The sequence below is a fragment of the Sebastes umbrosus genome, chromosome 7 (assembly GCF_015220745.1).
Source record: "Sebastes umbrosus isolate fSebUmb1 chromosome 7, fSebUmb1.pri, whole genome shotgun sequence".
Lineage (NCBI taxonomy): Eukaryota > Metazoa > Chordata > Actinopteri > Perciformes > Sebastidae > Sebastes > Sebastes umbrosus.
The window spans coordinates 28843712-28866316 of NC_051275.1; the positions used below are offsets into that span (position 1 = coordinate 28843712).

At 36.7% G+C, this 22605-nt stretch overlaps 2 protein-coding genes across 4 annotated transcripts in view; one reads left to right on the top strand and one right to left on the bottom strand.

Annotated features, from left to right (window-relative positions):
* Positions 1–11833, top strand: si:ch1073-280e3.1 (complement C2). The gene is made up of 19 exons (XM_037776109.1): positions 1–156; positions 282–397; positions 1328–1475; positions 1574–1759; positions 3146–3319; positions 3452–3550; positions 3710–3852; positions 3962–4103; positions 4618–4752; positions 5668–5775; positions 5944–6081; positions 6223–6326; positions 7516–7624; positions 9059–9206; positions 9450–9523; positions 10492–10583; positions 10680–10812; positions 10897–10946; positions 11033–11833. Exons 1-19 carry the CDS (start codon positions 105–107, stop codon positions 11204–11206), a joined length of 2325 nt encoding a protein of 774 aa, XP_037632037.1. The 5' UTR covers positions 1–104; the 3' UTR covers positions 11207–11833.
* Positions 11627–22605, bottom strand: part of LOC119491864 (polynucleotide kinase 3'-phosphatase) — a 17917-nt gene continuing 6938 nt past the window's right edge. For 2 of the 3 annotated variants that reach the window (XM_037776122.1, XM_037776123.1), the window contains exons 3-18: positions 22023–22069; positions 21498–21764; positions 21067–21369; positions 20515–20594; positions 20363–20420; positions 20164–20271; positions 19712–19783; positions 19432–19480; positions 18580–18650; positions 18281–18373; positions 18097–18193; positions 17937–17998; positions 17665–17774; positions 12961–13048; positions 12797–12864; positions 11627–12209 (exon numbers count right to left, since the gene is read on the bottom strand). In XM_037776122.1, the coding sequence (XP_037632050.1) occupies positions 12089–12209; positions 12797–12864; positions 12961–13048; positions 17665–17774; positions 17937–17998; positions 18097–18193; positions 18281–18373; positions 18580–18650; positions 19432–19480; positions 19712–19783; positions 20164–20271; positions 20363–20420; positions 20515–20594; positions 21067–21369; positions 21498–21764; positions 22023–22069 (1694 nt within the window). In that variant the 3' untranslated portion in view covers positions 11627–12088. The remainder of the gene's footprint in view (positions 12210–12796; positions 12865–12960; positions 13049–17664; positions 17775–17936; positions 17999–18096; positions 18194–18280; positions 18374–18579; positions 18651–19431; positions 19481–19711; positions 19784–20163; positions 20272–20362; positions 20421–20514; positions 20595–21066; positions 21370–21497; positions 21765–22022; positions 22070–22605) is intronic. The other variant, XM_037776121.1, reaches the window with a different exon arrangement.

Sequence of the window (22605 nt, forward strand, 5' to 3'; positions counted from 1 at the left end):
TAATCGGTCATCAAATAAAGCATCTGGCTGCAGGTCGATACGGACACTCTCGCTGTGGTTTCTGTCACTCAGAGACACACATACCACTGATACATAGTCTAATCATGTATGTCAAGCCCATACTATGGATCCTACTCGTCACCTCTGTCCAGGAGGGTGAGCATTTCAGTATTGTGTTGCATTTACTGTAACTTTAAGTATGATTTATGTCACATTTGTATGGATCCAATGGCTGTGTTGACACATGTTTATCACCAACACTTTAACCGTTTGTGCTCCAGTGTCCCTGCAGGAGTCAGAGTTTAATTATTATGAAGAAGAAACGTATGAGGATCCACAACCTCTGAACTGCTCAACCACAGAGAGCATCAAAGGTGGACACGTCACCTACTCACAGGTACAAATAATGAAGTGAATTATCAATTGATCATTTTTCAAAAAACACTAAACATTCTCTGGTCCCAGCTTCTCCAAAATTAGTATTTGCTGCTTTGCTCTCTTTTATTATTTTAAATTGAATATCTTTTTTGTTTTTGGTCAAACAAAACAAACATTTGACGACGTCACCATTTTGGACTTTTGCAATCAATCAAACTTTATTTATATAGCAAAAGTTACACATCATATGCAACTCTAAGTGCTGAACATTAAGAGTTAAAGAGAACACAAGTTTAATAAATAAGTAAAAACATTTAAAATGAATATAGACATTTAAATTAGTAAAATAAAGTATCGAATAATAAAACTAGTAACTCATTGCATGGGTGGAATGAGTATAAAATGCAAGTCTCCTTCAAAAATAATCCAAGGCACACTGTAGGGTTTGTGCAAAATTAAAATGCCTTTATTTTACATGGCAATAATTATTTAAAATGACCAACGTGTTGCGACTTAAGACTAAAAAAGGCTAAAATAATTAGGCATTTTAATTTTGCACAAACCCTACAGTGTGTCTTGGATTGTTTTTGAAGGAGACTTGCATTTTGTAATTTTTTTAGACCATATTCCACCCATGCAATAAGCCGTTCAAAAAAAGATTGAACTGCAAAAAAAGAGGTGACTATAGGTGCTCAACCGGCCAGGAGTACAGGTAGGGACAGAAAACAGGCAAAATGGAGTTAGAAAAAAAAATAATAATATGTTAGAAACAATGACTAAATGTATTTCATGCAAGTAAAAGTGAGGCACAACACTGTTTAGGAGGCTCATTTTCTGATCGTGATAAAAAAAGGAACTAGAAGGTCTGGAAAGTGAAACAAATCTCTTTACTGGAAAAGTTCATGTTACTTAATTTATCTTACAAAGTAAACATGTGTTTCCTGCACAGGGAGGGCTGGAGGGCAGCGTGCTGACCTATCACTGCGGCCCGGGCCGATACCCGTCCCCGGTCAGCTACAGGCTCTGCAGCGCTGATGGGGAGTGGTCGCTCATGAGACTAACCGGTGGCAGACAGGTGTTGAGTGCCACATGCAAAGGTGATGATGCAATCAAGCTCATACTGTAGTACACAAAAGGAGTTTTCTCTCATCTTTCCCTCCTCTTCTCTGTCTACCCACCTCTCTCCCGCTCCCAGATGTGTTGTGTCCGGCTCAGCTCCAGCTGGACCACGGTGACTACTGGCCCAGGGACCAGTGGTTCCGTGATGGGACGACGCAGAGCTTCTCCTGCCAGGAAGGGTTCACCCTGTACGGCTCAGCCCAGAGGAACTGCACCCTCTCTGGGGAGTGGACAGGAACCACTCCCGTCTGTGACAACCATGGTGAGGATGGATGACATTACTAACCTTGATCATGATAAAGCATAAACCATGTGTATGACTAGATTAAGTACAATACGTGGCTATATTTTCCCCTCTTCCATCGGTGCAATAGAGAATATCCACTTACATGAGGCCCTGAGCCCAGTTCATCAGGTATGTTAGAGCCTATGGTACAGTGAGCATGCACTGACTAAGCTCATACTTACTGAGGTTTACATTGTAAAGCAGCTTTTGATGAATGCATATAAATGATCCCTGTAAACAGATTTCATAGAGTAGTTTACTGACACAAAATAGGTCAATAACCAAATTTTGCTTTTACTCTTCTTAACCCTTAAGGATTAGACAATTGAAAAATAAATATATATTTAATTTAATTAACCCTAAGAGACCCACATAGACCCATTTTTGTCTTTTTTTGGGGGTATAGCAGAGGGAGATAGCAGGTCAACAGTAGATGTCACATAGAGGTGGTGTACATCATCTGAAAGCTGGGAACCTGAAGATTAATTTAAGATGCAGCTCAGCACTGTGGGTCAAGTTGTTCTAGTCATAATTCAGAATTCAGAATAAAAAAATAATAATAAATTGTGAATGTGTAAAAGGGTTTAGAACATTATGATGGAAGTATATGATGGTCATTCCCATGCTCTACTATGTATCATAAGTTGTTGCAGCAATTTTTGGGTTGATACCATTTGTTATACAGATTTGTTGCTAATTTTAACAATTTTTTACCACTCAAGAATTGATCAAAAATATCAATAATCCCTCCAAAATACCATATTAAGACACCAAGACCTTGAGGAACACCCTAGAAAAAGCCATGCTGTGATTTGGTATCAAAAACTTTTGATATTTGGAGATTTCTGCAAGAATTGCAATTTTCGAGGATTGGATGGCGAGCACCTCTGTTCTGGAAACTGCTCAGAAACCCCCTTATTGTCAATCTACATAGGAAAGCCATCCATCCTCTGAATGCCCTAGGTCTCTAGTTTGTGGTTATAAAGTTTCATGAGGCTGTGATTATCCTAGAGGTCAGAACAGGTCATTTTATACAGTGAGGTCAAGTTTCAAAAAGTGGTCTCACTATATGAAATGGCTACTATCGGGACCAACAAGTGAATACAGAACCCGCTGCAGCCTCTTAAAAGCAATAATGTCGGCCGGCGATCCCGCGGGTCTCACAGTATTAACTTTACAATTCAGTGTTTTAAGACCTATGCTTACGTTTTTGATGTCCTAGTACTAGCATACAGTACATAATCTTTCACAAATAAAGTAATAAAGTTATATCCTGCTCATTTACATGTATATGCACCAACACTTTTACCCTTTTAAAATTTTTTTGTAAATCTCAAAAATAAAACTATTGCCCCTCTGCAGCTGACGACTGTAGTGACCCCGGGATCCCAGCGGGGGCCCAGAGGACTGCAGGCCGGTTTCACACAGGGGAGAAGGTGATCTACCGGTGTCAGGCCGGTCTGAATCTACTTGGGTCGGCTGAAAGGGTTTGCCTGGAGAACAGGGAGTGGAGCGGTACAACACCACGGTGCCAAGGTGCAGCAGAGTGGCGTTTTTTATACATACAATAAGTGCACAGTTTTAATTACAGTTTTAGATTTAGTTTTTTTTCCCTTTAAAATGTTTATTATGATAAACCTTGCATGATATCATTGCGCTCTACTGCAGGCCCGCATACCTTTGACTCCCCCGACGTTGTGGCAGCAGCCATGGCGGGGTCACTTGCAGGAGTCATGGATGTACTCTCACCAGACTCCAAAAAGAAAGGTGGGTATAACTTTCTAGCTGTGCCTTCAAGATTTTGACATTTTAACAGTGCATAGACAATGTGACATTTTAAGTGCATGTAAATAAGTTTAAAGTGGAGACTCGCTGAATTCAACTGCAATTAAACAAAAGTACTTTGTGTGTGTGTGTGTGTGTAAGATGCCAGGAAGTCCTTTGGCCGAACCGTCCGTGTGGCTGAAGGCAGTCGTATGAATGTCTACATTTTACTGGACACATCAGGAAGCATCAAAAAGAAGGACTTTGATTTATCCAGAAAAGCCACCATTGCTCTTATCAGAAAGGTCTGGGCCAAATGAGCTTACTTGATTTAACAGGAGACATTGGTGTATTAGTTTGTCTTCCTGTCTCAGTGGGTGTGAAACATACATGTCTTCTTTATTTTCCTTCTAGCTGGACAGCTACGAGGTTCAGCTGAAGTTCCACGTGTTGTCATTTGCCAGCGAGGCTATAGACATCTTGGACATCAGAGACTCGGATAGAAGTAGTAGCATCGACGACATCATCTACAATCTGGAGGAGTTCAACTACAGCAGTAGGGCTGGGCTTGTTATCACTTCATTCACTCACAGCATTCATTTATGTAATGATCTTTTTATCTCCTGCAGTCTGATATTCTCAAGTAGGCCTGAATAAGTACAATAGTCTACAACCATGATGCACCAATGTGTTGTTTAATAGTTAAAAGGCGGGTCCATTATTAAGTTTTATTTCGTTTTTCACATCATTCTGTAGATTCCCAGTGGTGTTTCTTATGTATTCAAAGCCGAGTATACATACAACCCCACTTAAAAAAATCCAAACTAACCCTCTGTTATTACTTAGCACAGCTAACTGTGACTCAGCTAACTCATATTATTCATATCCTTATTGATTAGCTTCAATTAGCTACACTTTGGTAACCTACGTCACTGCTTTTTGCCATGGCTGAGTGGGAGTTTCCATTTGAAAAAAATGGAACAGAACGCAGATGGACCTGCCCTTTAATTAAATTATTTATCAATTTATTTATTTCAGTTGTCTAATCTTTTGCATCTGTTCATCTGCAGGCCACGGGAGTAAGACGGGCACCAACCTCCACGCTGCCCTGTACCGTGTCAACGAGGTGATCAACTTCTTTAAGCAACACAGCGTCAGGAACCATTTTAATGAGACTCAGAACATCATCATCATAGAAACAGACGGTAAAGACACACACACGTCTCACATGCTGATGCTCATGCCTTACCGGGCTACACCAAAACCTTAATATTAATTGACTCATTTACTTATTTATTTTTACATTATTATTATTATTATTATTATTATTATTATTATTATTATTATTATTATTAATATTAATATATATTTTTTTATATTATTACTATTTCTTTTTTTTTATCTTTTCCTTACTATTATTATTATTATTATTGTTATTATTATTATTATTATTATTATTATAATAATAATAATAATAATAATAATTTGTTTTTTATATTAATACTATTTCTTTTTTTTATCTTTTCTTTACTATTATTATTATAATTTTGATTATTATTATTATTATTATTATTATTATTATTATTATTAATAATAATAATAATAATAATAATAATTATTATTATTAATATTATTATTATTATATTATTATTTATGTAGTTATTGAACTTACTTAGCAACATTTTCAACAATTATCAACATTTCCATTTATTTATTTATTTATTTATTTCTCCTCCTCTTTCTCTTCCTTCTTCTCGAACATACCTGCACAATCCTCTGGTCACAGTTGTACACATAATAGTACATGACACACTTACACAACACATTTTCATACATGCACACAAACACTTACAATACTCTACTCCACTAAAAAAAAAAAAAAAATCAGAAATCTGTACCATATTCAAATCATAACATCTGTTTCATACGTCTTATATTAATGTCTGTATATTTCGTGTTACACCTCTGTCTGTGTAATTTGTCACCTCTTTGTACTATGTCATACTGAATTAAAAAAAAAAAAAAACTCATGCTGAAAAAACATGATAAGAAGAGCCTCATGCTGCAGGGTGTACTGTACTGTAGACGTTCATTCCCTCGTCATGTCTTTCTGCCTGCAGGTTACTCCAACGTAGGCATAAAGCCTGAGATTGCCCTCAATCAGATCCGCAATCTGCTGGGCTACCACGACACACGGACACAAGATCACACAGATGAAACAATGCTGGGTATCAAGATACAAAAAAGATTTAATTAAATGTTTTAATACACCATGTACCGTATATATTCAGCTACTCTACTTGCACTTTAGAATTACTTTCACTAAGTGCAATAGTAAATTAGGCGTGCAGAGTTATGTATGTATACAGTATGAGTATATTTGTGTGTGTTTGCAGATGTCTATGTGTTTGGTATTGGCGACCAAGTGAACAAAGATCAGTTGAACTTGTTGGCCTCAAAGAAACGTGGTGAGCAGCATGTTTTCATTGTGGAAGACTACGAAACACTGGGCACGGTGTTCAACAGCATCATTAGTAAGTAGGAGATCGCTCTCGGCTCTGAGGCATAAAACCACGCGTGTTTTCTGATTTCAGCTGTCAATACGTCTGCAGAAGATTTAATTTTGAGAGCACAAAATACTTGGAAAAAAATTCATTAAAATGTTCATGATGCAGGTGACAAGAGTGTGACGATGTGTGGGGTCGCTCAGGAATTGGAGGAGGGTAAGACGGCTTACACCCGACCTTGGCACGTCACTGTGGAAGCAAAGGTCCCAAAGGTCAGTCACTAAAATCATAATGGAGATTTCTTTTTCTCAATCTTTTTGATATTTTAGAATAGAGCTGGGCCATTTATTGATATCATATTGATATTGTGATACGAGACTAGACATTGTCTTAGATATTTTATATCATAATATGGCATAAGTGTTGTCTTCTCCTGGTTTTAAAGGCTGCGTTGTGGCAGCTGCCAATTCTCTGGTGCTTGCTGTTGTTTCCCTTTTCCCTGGTGTTTTTTTGGTTGAGTTGCTGAGTGATTAGAGGGTTATTCAGTTCACCTGTTGCGCAGGGTGTGGGGACTGGCTCTTAAATGATAGTTGAGAGCAGCTTGGTGCATTCCCCTCTTGGCCAATCAGGGTGTAACGACGCCCTTTCTGTAGGGCTTAAAAGAGGAGGGAAACTGCACACCCAGTGTCATTCTGATCTCTCCTTCACTCAATGCAACATGTGTTATCAGCTTTACCAGAAACTCTGGTCTGTTTTGGGCCCTTTTGGGATTCTGTGATCTTTGTGTTTTGTTTGTTGAGAGTGTTGACTCTCCTAGTTGGGGAAACAAGTTAAGTGCCAACCAATTAGGTTACCTGCACTGGGACGATTAGGTGCTATTTGTGCAACAGCTGGCTTGCCTTACAATAGCCTAACGCCTGCAGGCTGTATTTTTGTATTCTATTCATTTGTTGATTTTCAATGAAACCCTTTATACCCATTTCTTTTAGTGTATTTTATTTGGGAAAACTTTAAAGGAGGGTAAAAGGAAAAACACAAACCAATATTTCAGTTTCCTTAATTGTTTATTATTGAAGAGGCATTTGTTCATTATTATTATTAAGAAGGCATTTTATTTTATATTATTATGTGGATGGGAACTGTTTTTCAGTCTTCTGACTGAACAACTAAAGTCTGGGGAACTCAGTACCGCCACAGCGTTACAGTAAAGTGATGTCATTTTCTGAACTTACCAGACTATTCTAGCTGTTCTATTATTTGCCTTTACCCACTTAGTCATTATATCCACATTACCAAAATCTCATTATGTAAAGGTTTTGTAAAAACACCAATAGTCAACCCTACAATATCATCATCGAGGTATTTGGTCAAAAAATATTTTATTTTATTTTATTCATATCTCCCAGCCCTATTTTCGAGTGATTTTTTTTCTCCATACATTAACACTCTCCTCCCTTATAGCCTGACCCGTGTGTTGGATCCATTGTGAGCCAGAACTGGGTGCTGACAGCTGCTCACTGCTTTACCAGAGCAAGCACAGAGGTCCCGCCCGAGACTTACATAGGTCACGGTAAGTGTGAACTCAGGAAAATGTTTTGGAGATTCATGTGAGAGAAAAATAGAGAGAATGGGAGAAAAAGACAAGTGGATGAAAAACTGCTTTCAAGTCAAGTCAATTTATTATTTATCCTGGCAGTTTGTGCTGCAGCGAGCATTAAAACACACAACAAAACATAAAAACACTTAACATAAAGACGTGCCCAGGGTGTAATCCACCCTGGGCACGTCTTTATGTTAAGTGCTGTATGTTTCTGTGTTATACTGTATGTTTGCACAGTTGAGAATTGTTCCGAGTCGTTTAAGCTCCTCTGGAGCAGCTTTTAAGTGTCCACCATAACCCCACATGGGCTATAAAACATTGAATATTGTCAACATCCCCATTACCAGTGTAATATACATCACCATCAACAGAACATGACTCATGACTCAAATGCCTTACTCAACTCACTAAGCTACAGTAGCCTACTATATTGCAGCAAACAGCAGGTCTGGATTAGTTCAGGCAAAAACATAATTTTTCATGCATTGGTTAATTTTGAGATTTTAGGCTATTTTGCTTCCTTAACATGTCTTCTTTCAGACTAGTGGAGAGGAAATATCCAAAATACACATTTAGGTGTTCATTTTACTACTTTGTCTATTTGCGTCTGTAGATTTTTCCTAAATTCACCAAAAGTTTGCATTAAATAACGCCTCATTTGCATATTTAAATAATAAAAAATACAGTAATACAAAAAATAATTGTCTTAATGTAAGTAATCAACTGGGGAAGTTTCACGTGATATCTATTAGTTAATTTTTTACCCTATTCACCTGTAGTGTCTAAATGTATGTAATCTTACAATACATATCTCTAAATGTCGTTTTCTCAAAATTACTTTTTTCTCAGACTCTGAGCCAGAAATCTCCATTTCAGTTGCACTTACATACACCAAACTTCCCAGTTTCATTCCTATCTATATTCTGAAGGTTTTTACAGAGGGGTTTTGTTCATATATCATTCATAGCCTGATTTATAGAACATTTTATGCCTAAATAACATGGCAAAAATGTATTTTTTTTATGGCTGTTGACAGTATTTTCTGATTATAAAGTGATAAAGAGATTCCCTCTGTAAAAACCTTTGACTCTAATATGTCAACAAAATAAAACAAGAATTTTTAACCTTAATACAATGTTCAGATTTCCGTTTTGGAAATTCAGGCAAATTAGCACATATTTAATAAGATAATGCCTCATCTCCATATTTAAACATACATCTTCAGAAAACTTGTAATACAAAAAAAATATTTGTCTTAATGTAAGTAATCAACTGTGGATGTTTCATCGTGATATCTATTAGTTACATTTTTTTACCATAATCACCTGGGTGTCTCCCCTTAACCATGTTGTTGACTTCACACCCTTTTATGTTGAAGTAACCAGCAGCTTCTTTGGTTCCCAGGTGAGGGCAAGGTGGTTTCCAAGAATGTGATCATACACCCAGAGTACAACACCAGGGCACTTAAACACAGAAACGTATCGGAGTTCTATGACTACGATGTAGCTCTGGTACAGGTGAACAACAGTATCCCGCTCTCCTGGAAAGCCAGGTAAGACAAGCTGCTTAACTGTCATCCACCAGGGATACACCTCACCTATAAGAGCTAAACTCAAAGGCAATGATTTTAAAGTAGAAGCCTATAAATACTGAGTTTTGTTTTGTCATGAAAAGGGTGTGTAGTGTCTTATATATACACTCTTGTGTAGCTTAGAAAAGGGATACATCTTATGCAACTAACATAAATGTTCATGAGTGTCAGTGTTAAGTGTGTGTCCTGTGTGTCGTACAACAGACCTATCTGCTTGCCGTGTACCGTACCAGCCAGCCGAGCCATGAAGAAGGTCAACTCCACCTGTCAGCAGCACAGTATGACCTTTTGACCTTTATTTTCCACAAAAGGCATTCATATTATTAAAGGGATAGTTCGGGTGTTTTGAAGTGGGGTTGTTTGAGGTACTTATCCATAGTCAGTGTATTACCTACAGTAGATGACGGTCGGCACGCCCCCCAGTTTGGAAAAGCACTCAGGAGTTACCACACGGGAGCAAAGCAATGTACTGCTGTGGACAGCGCCAGCAGCAAAACGTAATTTAGTCACCTAAAAAAATCAATATCAGTTTAAATGTACACTATATTTAGAATATTTTCACCGGTTAACTTGCCGTGAGACAGCTATACGATCTATGTTTCTGATGGGGAACTGAAGCCGTCATCAATGCTTTCGCCAAAGCCACCAGACTCCATTTAAAAAACCTGTGATTTTACCTCGCAGTACATGGGAGTTTCTAGTCTACCGCTGCCTTGATCGGTTAGTTTGTTTGTGCTATTGTGTGACTTAGGTAAATCCGAAATAACCAAAGTCCCACAATAGCACAAACAATCGAACCGATCAAGGCAGCAGTAGACCAGCAACCTCCATGTTCTACGAGGTAAAATCACAGGTTTTTTAAATAGAGTCTGGTGACTTTGGCGAGACGGCTTCAGTTCCATATCAGAAAGGGCTGTCTGACGGCAAGGTAAAGCATTGAAAATATTCTAAATATAGCGTACATTTAAACAGAATTTTTTTAGGTGGGCCTTTCTTTTAGGTGTCTAAAATACTGTCTGCCCCGTCCACAGCAGTACATTACTTTGTTTCCGTGCGGTAACTCCTGTCTGCTTCTCCAAACTGGAGGCGTGCCGACCGTCATCTACTGTAGGTAATACACTGACTATGGATAAGTACCTCATACAACCCCACTTCTAAACACCAGAACTGTATATATTAATAACTCAGACAAAATATCCTGAATATTCTCATGTATTCTCAGTAAAATGAATGTGTGTATATACAGGGAAGGAGCTACTACCGCACAAGGACACTGCTGCCTTTTTCATCCATAAGAGCTCCGAACGCAAACAAACACATATTCACATAGAGAGTCAGGTGAGTGACAGCTGACAGACTGTGGGCTGCTTTCATGCTGACGCTCAATAACGTGGAGGGGATAGGTCTTTATTATGAAAGTGTGTCTGTCTGCAGAGGCGTAGCTGTGTGGAGAAGGCGAGGCAAACACTGAAAGAGCCCACCGATGTGACCTTGGATGAGTATGTACCTGACAGACTCCTCTGTTCTGGGGGATCCTCCGGATACCAGGACGCCATCACCTGTAAAGGTTTGGACTCTGTACTTACATACTGTACGTATCATAGCCACCAAAGTTTGACCTACACGGGATTCACATTCACATTTTGTACAGGTGACTCTGGTGGATCCTTGTTTCTGCAAAAAAGAAAGCGCTACTTTCAGGTCAGCAAAGTTTCTCACTTTAAAAAAAGCCTCATTATTACGCAAATCAGCATCATATGGACATTTTCTCCTGCTTTCCTCTCCAGGTGGGAGTCGTGAGCTGGGGCACCACCAACGTATGCGACCCAAGTATTAGAAGGTCCAGCAAAGACAGCCCGCCTCCCGATGCTCGCGACTTTCACATCGACCTGTTCAAGATAATGCCGTGGCTGAAACAGTATCTGGGCGAGGAGATACAGTTCCTGCCGGAGATCAACTGAGAACATCTATCAGCTGAGAACTGCTTAGATTAAAGAGAGATGCCCCAGGTGAATAGGGTAAAAAAAATTGATATTACCATGAAATTTCCCCAGTTTATTACTCACATCAAGACGATTCTTTTTTGTGTTACAAGTTTTTTTAAAATGTTATGTTTAAATATGTAAATGAGGCATTATCTAATGCTAACTTTTGGTGAATTTAGGAGAAATCTACAGACATAAATAGAGAAAGTAGTAAAATAAACACCTAAATGTGTATTTGGGGTGTTTTCTTTCCACTAGTCTGAAAGAAGACATGTTATGGAATCAAAATAGCCCAAAATCTCAACATTTTCACCTGGGGTGTCTCCCATAAGGTAATGCAGAATTCAATAGAGCTTGTGGGAATAATCATAGCCAATCACAGACAGTTATATCAAGTGTTTTCCAAAGCTTTATTGTCAAATGTCATACCATTGATTTTTCTACCTGTGGTGCAGTAAACTCACTTGTAAAGGAAGACGTTTTGTCATACACAACATAAAAATGTAATCCTTCTTGTTTTAACACTTTGTTCTCTCTAAACTCAACATGTATAACACACATGCATAATCTGAGTTGTTTGATAAAACACTGCTTTAAACTCAACTCTAGTTCACTTCACTGGTCTTACTTTGCAGCCATACAGTATGCATATAAGCGAGGACACACAAGCACCGCACAGAAGTGAGTGGGAAGCCCAGTCTACTGTCGCTCTACTGACTAACTTGGTGTGTTTTTCTATGATCGTTGCTTGTTGTTTGTATCTCACACCTGAGCTGCTTCACTGGCTGTTATTATATGTTTTTTTTCTGTGTCAGTGAGAATGTGAAAGTCAAAGGTGTTAGAAAGCCAGCTGTCCAATCAGCCCTCAGAATACTGCCGGAACAGGGTCTCTGATTGGGTGTCTTTGAAGTTCGGCACAAAGTGGATCTGGAGGATCTCGGAGAATCCCTCAGCGATAGCAGGAGCCACAAAGTGTTTCCTGTGCAGACACAGAGAGACACATTAGAGCGGTCAGTACCAGAGCTGTTACTATTAAGTGTTTTTATTACCAGAATTCAAAACCAACCATGTTAAGGCCTTTACACACCCCGAGCATGACGAATAAACACAAAAATGCGAAATACTCTATGAATATTATATGTCTAGTGCTTTTATTGTGAAAGGTAAGAACGGAAGGAGTGGATCTGGTCTGCACTGCCTTTGGCAAGGTTGAAAGGAGTAATAGAGTTTGCCGCCTGGTCCAGACTACGGGAACTATGTGTTGTTGTTTCATAAATATAGGTGCAACTCAACTGGTTCCGCATAACTTGACGCGTTGAGAAAGTATTTGTGACAAAAACAACAGTTAAAAAAAATTGATCGCATGAAAAAAAGGCACCAGTGTGTAAAGACCTGAAGACTTTCATTTTAACAAGGAAAAAATAAAACAAAGCTTCTGAAAATGTATTAAAATAGAAAACTAAAGCACCTTGGTGGCATGTATTTAGCTCGGGCTTCTTGGCACAAGAAACAAACATGTTTTCTAACAGGTGAGAGTGTGAGAAGAGAGGTAAAAGTGTCACTCACTTGTAGCTGTGGAAAATCATGTCATTGACCTTGGCGTGTTTGGTGTCTGACGGAGCCATCTCACGGAACTGGGAACAACAATAATAATGCATTAAAAAAGAAAACACATGGCAACACCAGCCAGCCAGGACTAAACAAACAAAGAGTGGAGAGGAGAGTCATACTCTGTTGTTGTGTTTGGCTTCCTCCAGAGAGGCTGAGAAGTGGAAACAGCGACATGGCACTCCTGCTGCCTTGGCCACGTCCACATATCTGGAAAACACACACAAACAGAGAAATAAGGGCACATACAAGCAGCAGTAGGAATATATATTCATACCACGAAATACAGCAACAGCAGCATACAATAAATACCAACATTATCAAATGGCTAAGACAGTGGCAATGAAGGTAACATAATCACTTGCAATGTTTCTGAGCAGTAAACTTGTGTGTTTGAATCAGGTTAACCATTTAATGTCCTCACTAACAAAAAAGCAATGGGAAAACTTTCTATTAGCATTTATTTTATTACCTTGGGGCAATTATAAATCAATGTTTTTTTTTAAAACAGACCCCACATTTTTCTTTTAATATACGCCTCTACCAAACAGCATCATGTTAAAAGAAAAATACAAACCATGTACAGTTATTAGGCAGTAATGGGTAAGTATATTTGTTATCATAGAATTAGTAGTATTATCAGTACTATTATGTATTTATTCTAGATATTTACCATATTTAGTTTTTACAGTACCGACTTTTTTTCCCAACATTTTTCAGTCTTTTTTAGTTCAGACATTTTTCAGACTTTTTTTTTTTTTTTTTTACCCTTTTCAAATATTGTTAAGACTTTTCTTTTCCAGCATTTTTCAAACTTTTTTTTTTTCAGACATTTTTTAAACTTTTTTTTTACGGACATTTTTCAGACTTTTTTTTACGGACATTTTTTCAAACTTTTCTCCCCACATTTTTCAAACTTTTTTTTTACGGACATTTTTCAGACTTTTTTTTACGGACATTTTTTCAAACTTTTCTCCCCACATTTTTCAAACTTTTTTTTAGACATTTTTTTTTTTTTTTTTTACCTTTTTCAGATATTGTTTAGACTTTTCTTTTCCAGCATTTTTCAAACTTTTTTTTTACGGACATTTTTTCAGACTTTTTTTTCCAACATTTTTCAAATTTTTTTTTTTTTCCGACATTGTTTAGACTTTTCATTTCCAACATTTTTTAAACTTTTTTTTTCAAACTTTCTTTCTGACTTTTTTTTCCAGACATTTTTCAGACTTTTTTTTTTACCTTTTCCAGACATTTCCAGACTTTTTTTTCCAACATTTTTCAAACTTTCTTTTAGACATTTTTTTCAGACTTTTTTTTACCTTTTTCAGATATTGTTTAGACTTTTCTTTTCCAGCATTTTTCAAACTTTTTTTTTACGGACATTTTTTCAGACTTTTTTTTCCAACATTTTTCAAACTTTTTTTTTTTCCGACATTGTTTAGACTTTTCATTTCCAACATTTTTTAAACTTTTTTTTTCAAACTTTTTTTCTGACTTTTTTTTCCAGACATTTTTTTCAGACTTTTTTTACCTTTTTCAAATATTGTTTAGACTTTTCTTTTCGAGCATTTTTCAAACTTTTTTTTTTCAGACATTTTTTAAACTTTTTTTTTATGGACATTTTTTCAAACTTTTCTCCCCACATTTTTCAAACTTTTTTTTAGACATTTTTTTTTTTTTTTTTTACCTTTTTCAGATATTGTTTAGACTTTTCTTTTCCAGCATTTTTCAAACTTTTTTTTTCCGGACATTTTTTCAGACTTTTTTTTCCAACATTTTTCAAACTTTTTTTTTTTCCAACATTGTTTAGACTTTTCATTTCCAACATTTTTTGAACTTTTTTTTTCAAATTTTTTTTCCAGACATTTTTCAGACTTTTTTTTTACCTTTTCCAGACATTTCCAGACTTTTTTTCCCAACATTTTTCAAACTTTCTTTTAGACATTTTTTTCAGACTTTTTTTTACCTTTTTCAGATATTGTTTAGACTTTTCTTTTCCAGCATTTTTCAAACTTTTTTTTTACGGACATTTTTTCAGACTTTTTTTTCCAACATTTTTCAAACTTTTTTTTTTTCCGACATTGTTTAGACTTTTCATTTCCAACATTTTTTAAACTTTTTTTTTCAAACTTTTTTTCTGACTTTTTTTCTGACTTTATTTTCCAGACATTTTTTTCAGACTTTTTTTACCTTTTTCAAATATTGTTTAGACTTTTCTTTTCGAGCATTTTTCAAACTTTTTTTTTTCCGACATTTTTTAAACTTTTTTTTTATGGACATTTTTTCAAACTTTTCTCCCCACATTTTTCAAACTTTTTTTTAGACATTTTTTTTTTTTTTTTTTACCTTTTTCAGATATTGTTTAGACTTTTCTTTTCCAGCATTTTTCAAACTTTTTTTTTCCGGACATTTTTTCAGACTTTTTTTTCCAACATTTTTCAAACATTTTTTTTTTCCAACATTGTTTAGACTTTTCATTTCCAACATTTTTTGAACTTTTTTTTTCAAATTTTTTTTCCAGACATTTTTCAGACTTTTTTTTTACCTTTTCCAGACATTTCCAGACTTTTTTTCCCAACATTTTTCAAACTTTCTTTTAGACATTTTTTTCAGACTTTTTTTTACCTTTTTCAAATATTGTTTAGACTTTTCTTTTCGAGCATTTTTCAAACTTTTTTTTTTCAGACATTTTTTAAACTTTTTTTTTAACGGACATTTTTTCAAACTTTTCTCCCCACATTTTTCAAACTTTTTTTTAGATATTTTTTTTTTTTTTTTTTACCTTTTTCAGATATTGTTTAGACTTTTCTTTTCCAGCATTTTTCAAACTTTTTTTTCCGGACATTTTTTCAGACTTTTTTTTCCAACATTTTTCAAACTTTTTTTTTTTTCCGACATTGTTTAGACTTTTCATTTCCAACATTTTTTAAACTTTTTTTTTCAAACTTTTTTTTCTGACTTTTTTTTCCAGACATTTTTCAGACTTTTTTTTTTACCTTTTCCAGACATTTCCAGACTTTTTTTTCCAACATTTTTCAAACTTTCTTTTAGACATTTTTTTCAGACTTTTTTTACCTTTTTCAAATATTGTTTAGACTTTTCTTTTCGAGCATTTTTCAAACTTTTTTTTTTCAGACATTTTTTAAACTTTTTTTTTAACGGACATTTTTTCAAACTTTTTCTCCCCACATTTTTCAAACTTTTTTTCCAACATTTATCAAACTTTTTTTTAGACATTTATTTCAGACATTTTCAGATTTTTTTTTCAAACTTTTTTTTCAGACTTTTTTTTTTTTTTTTTTTTACCTTTTTCAAATATTTTCAGACTTTTTTTTTTTTTTTAAAAAAAATTTTACGGACATTTTTTCAAACTTTTTCTCCCCACATATTTCAAATTTTTTTTTTCAGACTTTTTTTTTTTTTTTTTTTTTACCTTTTTCAGATATTGTTTAGACTTTTTTTTCCAACATTAATCAAACTTTTGTTTAGACATGTTTTTCAGATATTTTTTAAACTTTTTTTTTCTGACTTTTTTTTCAGACATTTTTCAGACTTTTTTTTTTTTTTTACCTTTTTCAGATATTGTTTAGACTTTTCTTTTCCAGCATTTTTCAAACTTTTTTTTTTCAGACATTTTTTAAAAAAAATGTTTACGGACATTCTTTCAAACTTTTCTCCCCACATTTTTCAAACTTTTTCTCCCCGCATTTTTCAAACTTTTTTTTTCAGACATTTTTTCAGACTTTTTTTTTTTTTACCTTTTTCAGACATTTTCAGACCTTTTTTTCCAACATTTATCAAACTTTTTTTTAGACATTTATTTCAGACATTTTCAGATTTTTTTTTCAAACTTTTTTTTCAGACTTTTTTTTTTTTTTTTTTACCTTTTTAAGATATTTTCAGACTTTTTTTTTTTTTTAAAAAAAATTTTACGGACATTTTTTCAAACTTTTTCTCCCCACATATTTCAAACTTTTTTTTTTCATACATTTTTCAGACTTTTTTTTTTTTTACCTTTTTCAGATATTGTTTAGACTTTTCTTTTCCAACATTTTTCAAACTTTTTTTTTTCAGACATTTTTTCAGACTTTTTTTTAACGGACATTTTTTCAGACTTTTTTTTTTTAATATATTATTATAAATATTATCATTATATTACGTATTTATTCTAGATATTTACAGTAGGCTACCTTGAAAACATCTCAGAAATGGTGAAAGTCATACTGATATCATCTTTTCATCAAACATTTAATGGAATAACATTAAATATATTATTAACAAATGATATTAACAACAGTGAATTTCATATGTTTTTTTAATTTATAAAAATGTGACATTTATTATCTTAAAATCCCTACTTTTACCAGTAAAGGACAATTCAACTGTTTGATTGAGAATGCTTTTAGACAGTAAAAAAGTTTTTTGTTTTTTTATTTTGTAGCAAACAGTACATTTTAACGACATTATTAGCTTTACTACCTTTATCATAAAAGGACAATTGAACCGTTTGGTAGAGCACGTTTTTAGAAAATTATTTTACCCATATTAAACTTTTGAGTAACATAATTCTGTTTCAGTAAGACCTCTAACACAATACCAAAGCGTATTAACCCTCGGACAAGTGGCTTAATTCAGAGCTTAGTGTAAATGCCCTGCCTGCAAATATACTCATTTATCTGTGTAATATTATTCTTAATTTATGGATGACTGTCTATTGATGCTTTTTGAAGCCTGTTAGCATAAATATACTGAGTATATATGCACACTGAAACACACACACAGAGAAATGCATCTACACAGCGTGTGCTGATACAGTTGTGCTTTACCGTTTGCGTGACTCTGGGTCTGGGTTGGTGTTGTCCACGGCGACGCTGCTGCCCTCTTTCAGAGCGCGCTGACACGCCGACACACAGTTCTGCCATGAACCAAGTGTGTCCTGACGCAAAACAAAACACAAAAGGTCGGTCAGGGAAGACTTTAAGGAAAGGGCCAAATAATAATAATATATATGTACTAGTAATAATAATAACAACATCTTGTTTTATATAAAACCAAATGTTCTGGGTGCATTTAGAACTGTTTGTTAAAATCCGCTCACCCTGTTGACGTACACGTAGCCTTTTGGAATGACATGGGTGTGGAAGAAGGTGGATTTACCAGCTGTGCAGAAAGAGGGGAGGGAACAAGATCAGACTGTTGTTGGTGGGAGGTGGGAACAGAAGAGGTGATATATATATATACCATCCTTTTTCTCTTACATGCAGGGAAACCCACGGCAACAATGACTTCTGTCCCGCTGGAGGTGAGAGAGGCAGACGGTGGGTCGTACAGCCTCGCAGTGGAGTCAACCTTCCTCTAAAAGTTAAGATAAAAGAAAAACATAATACAGACCAAACCCACAAACGTATTCTCATAAAACACAAGTATGTTCACTGTACTCACAGGGTCAAATTCAGGCATCCTGTGGGGGGCGCTCTTCCATCCCAGGAAGAACTCCTCCGGGGTGTGGAACTGCAACCCGATGTTCAGAGCAAACTACAAAAACAAGAAGACAGTGAGTGGTAAATAATGCTCACCTTTTACCCATTAAGGTATCATGCAGAAACATTGAGACATATTTAATTACCTGACCTTTTTTTATTGACATTTACGATGAAACACACAACAAGTCAAGGCAGAAGGAGGAGCGGGAGTGTCACAAAGTCGTAAAAAAAAACAGTATAAGTTAATACTGGTCTTACCAATCGATCACTGCTGGAGAAATCCTTCTTCTTCCTGCCTGGAGCCCAGTTCTCAGGCCTACCTGCAGCATCTGTGCACAAAGGTAAAGTCAGAAGCTGTTTGTGCATGTTTGTTTGTGCTCTTCAAATTATCTTAAAGGTTCTATATACAACATTCAGAGCATTAATAAAGCAGTAAACAATTACTGTCTATGTAAAGATATAGAGGAGTAATGTCAACCTGACTCTCCCTCTGTGTGTGTTGTAATCTGACCTTCTCCTTGCTTTGTTTACATACAGTAGCTGGGTCAGTCATGCGTGTCTTTTAGTGCATGTGAGAGTGCCCCACTGGCTCGCTCATGTCTGCTGCCCTGCACTGCTCTCATACAGCGGTTACAGCTGATAACGCCGTCGTGGAAGTGTAGCGCCCACCCTCCGATTCCCACTCAGGTAAACACTGTTGCCGTTGTTTGCACTGTTAGCACCGTTAGCTGCAAGCCGCCGGCTCAGCCGTCATCATGTTGAGAGCCGTGTGGAGGCAATAGATATGCTCTGAATTTTGTTGCGTTTGGCACCTTTAAAGCAATAGTAAGATGGCTTCCAATTGTGGTGATTTTTGTTGCATTTCTGCACTTTGAAGCAGTGAATGATAGATCATTTTCTCTTGGAGTAAAGTGTCAGACCTGTGAATCCTATTGGGTTTATAGTTCTAGCGTTAAGCATTAGGATTTGGGGTTTAGGGAAATAGGATTGAACTGGTGCATCTCTGTGACACAATATCAGAAGTTTTCTGATATTAGAACACATAGCCACATGTAAAGCATGGGATGTTTATCACTATGGCGACACCACTTCACACCTAACCTCACTCACCTCCAACATAAAAAGTTTGCGTCTTGTCAACGATCACACCATCATTTGCCTGAGCAGGAAAAACACATGCAAAGACACTCGCAGTTAGGACTTGACTGTTTAACGTCAAACATTCAAATATACTATGAGAAGAGACTAAAAAGGGCGGCTGCTATGACTCAGCCTAATTGGTGTGCAGAAATGAAGACTGTGTACTGTCTGCCTTTGGGCAAATACTGTATATGAGGCGTGGTTCTTACATAATATGGGTGTGTGTTTGTGTGACTCTACTGACATTTACCTTTTCACACAAGTGATTCCACATTCCCATCACGGGTTTCCTGTAGATACCAGGACCGGATGCCACAAACACCTGAGACGCAGACAAGGAGAGGAAACAAAAATCTGTATTTTTGTACAATAATTAGGAGAAAGATGAGAGTTAATGCCTAGTTCACACTACACGACGTAAGTCCTGATTTTCCACTGCCTGACAGTTTTTTGGAGCTCCCCGACAAAAGCCCCAGTTTTTGTGATAAAACGTAGTTTGGAGACCTCATTGGGGATTCTTCCCGGTGAAGACCTTGTAGTGTGTGACCTCCTGTCGCCGGTCAGTCATGTAGTGTGAAAACCACGACGACTACAAAACTCCAGATTACAGGACAGCAAGTTGTTTAGTGTGAACAGTACAGCAATCTGACAACTTTGAAAGTCGTGTAGCGTGAAATTAGCTTAAGCCACAACATGACCAACCTGCACAGGTAGCTGCAGCGTGGCGAGGATGTCCTCCACTTTAGACTTAAAGACTTCTGGTCTCAGTTTGCCTTTAGCGATCCCCATCTGGTTGGTGAAGAACACCACCTGTAGGAAGAGAGCCAGGGTAGACTAGGAAATCCAGTGTCTAAACTTCACTAAATATCATTACCATCGTTTGCGTTTTGCTCCTCCTCACCTTGTATCCTTTCTTGAGCAAGCTGGCCAGCTTGGGCTGAATCTCAGGATACAGAATCCTGTTAGTTGAACACGCAAACAGATAAATATTACGACGAACCCTGACATGAGATAAACCATTTAAAAAGGGCAAGTTCAGGAGTGCAGACATACTTCCAGTCATCCGGCGTAACGGGAAATACCTTCCCAGACTTGGTAGTGATGATGCAGCCGTCTATGTCAAACCCAGCAATCTGGAGAACGACAACAAGAGGAAATGTTTTACATGCTGCTTTTTTTTTTTTTTAAACCTGTAACTTTAAATATTTATGCAATTATTCATGTTTTATTGTGAGGCCTGAATTTCAACAATACAATACTGTGTAATTCTCTGACCGCAGACACTGAAACTCTAATATAATGAATAAATAAAGTAGGGATGCAACTAACAATGCCAAAAAACAAATGCCGGAAAATAGTAAAAAAATGTCCATCCCAGTTTCTCAAAGTCCAAGGTGATGTCGTTAAATGTCTTGTTTTGTCAGTCCAAAACAACAAAGATATTCAGTTTAATATGAATTTTCTGCCATTTTTGCATGAAAAATCATTTTAACAATTAATCAGTTATCAAAATAGTTGATTATTTTTCTGTCAACCGACCGATCGATTAGTCGACTAATCGTTCCAGCTCTAAAATGAGGCCGTTCTATTGAAAACAGTTCCCACCTTGTCACTCCCTTTGACACCAGCAGCAGTGTAAAGCATCAGGGTGCCGATCTGCTGCCAGTTGCTCTTTAGACAGCCCTTTGAAGAGGATGAAGATGATGAAGGCCGAGCGCTATTACTCTTCTCTGTCATAGACTTCTCTGCCAACTCCTGCAGCTGCTTCAGCTTTTCCTCCGCCATTCTCTCCTCCTTCTCCTCATCCTCATCCTCTTCCTTCAGTTGTCGATCTGAGGCCTTCTCGTTTCTTCTTTGGCGCTTCACCTCAGGGTTTCCCTTCTCTGGGCTCAGCGGCCTTTTAGAGGACTATAAACAGGAAAAAAAATTACATTTTCAGTTCAACTTCTCTTGATAAATATTATCTTTGCTGGAATAAGATACATGTAATAATACAGTAAATATGCTTCAACACAATGACCAAACAAATGTGATACCTTCATGGGAGAGGTAGAAAAGAAATCCTTTATACTGCGCTTGGGATTTGGACTCGACTGCGCCTCTTTTTCTTTGCCGTTTCTTCCTCCTTTTGTCTTATCTGTGGCTTTCAGTCCTTTCTGTGCCGTTCCGTTTGAGCTCAGGGAGTAGTGCAGTGTAAATGGGTGCTCCTGGTTGACCAGGAAGAGGGTGCCTCCGTGGGTGAGTCTACCAGACTGGCTCCGGCCCAGCTTCTCACCGCCCAGGAAGCTGGGATTGGGACCCAGCTGTGGAAGAAAATGAAATATGAATGGACATTGGACTGTGATTTTTATAGGATGTTACATAACCAGGGTGCGTCTATGCAGTAAAGTGAAAAGGGTGTTGTCATCAGGTTTTCAGACAAACTGTGGTGCCAAACTCTCTCTAGTGCTTTTTTTGTTGGGTGTGTCTGACTAGTGCTTTCTCGACTGATGGCTTTACAGGGAGACTAACTGAACCAGGAAATGTGTCACGGGGCTGGGCTTATGTGTTTGTTGTCATACCTGAGTAACAACCACATCCTGGTCTGCATAGCATGCCACCACCTTCACTGAAAGAAACACACAAGGATTATTACCATCATACATACTCACAGACACATGCACACACACACACACACACACACACATTTAGAGCTGAAACCATTGGTCGACTAACTTTAATAGTTTAAGTAATTTTTTAATGCAAAAAAAAAACAAAAAACATTTTGCGTGTTCTTAAAGGTCCCATATTGTGAAATGTGATATTTTCATTGCTTTTATATTATAAAGCAGGTTTAAGTTCTGTATAAATACTGTGAAAGTATCTAAACACTTAATCCACAGAGAAATACACAAGGCCCTGTTTCAGAAACTGAGCTTTTGAAACAAGCCGTCGGGATTTCTGTCCATTTGTGATGTCACAAATCTACAATATTTAGACCATTTCAAAGTTTTAAATGTAAACATTCTAAATGTGTCCCTGTTTATTTCCTGTTGCAATGCAAGGCCTATGGAAAGGAGGCTGGGTCACGGGCGGACATGGGTCTTGAGGTACGGGGTATAACACATGCGCAGTGTAACTGAAGCTGCAGTCGTGCGTTGCGAT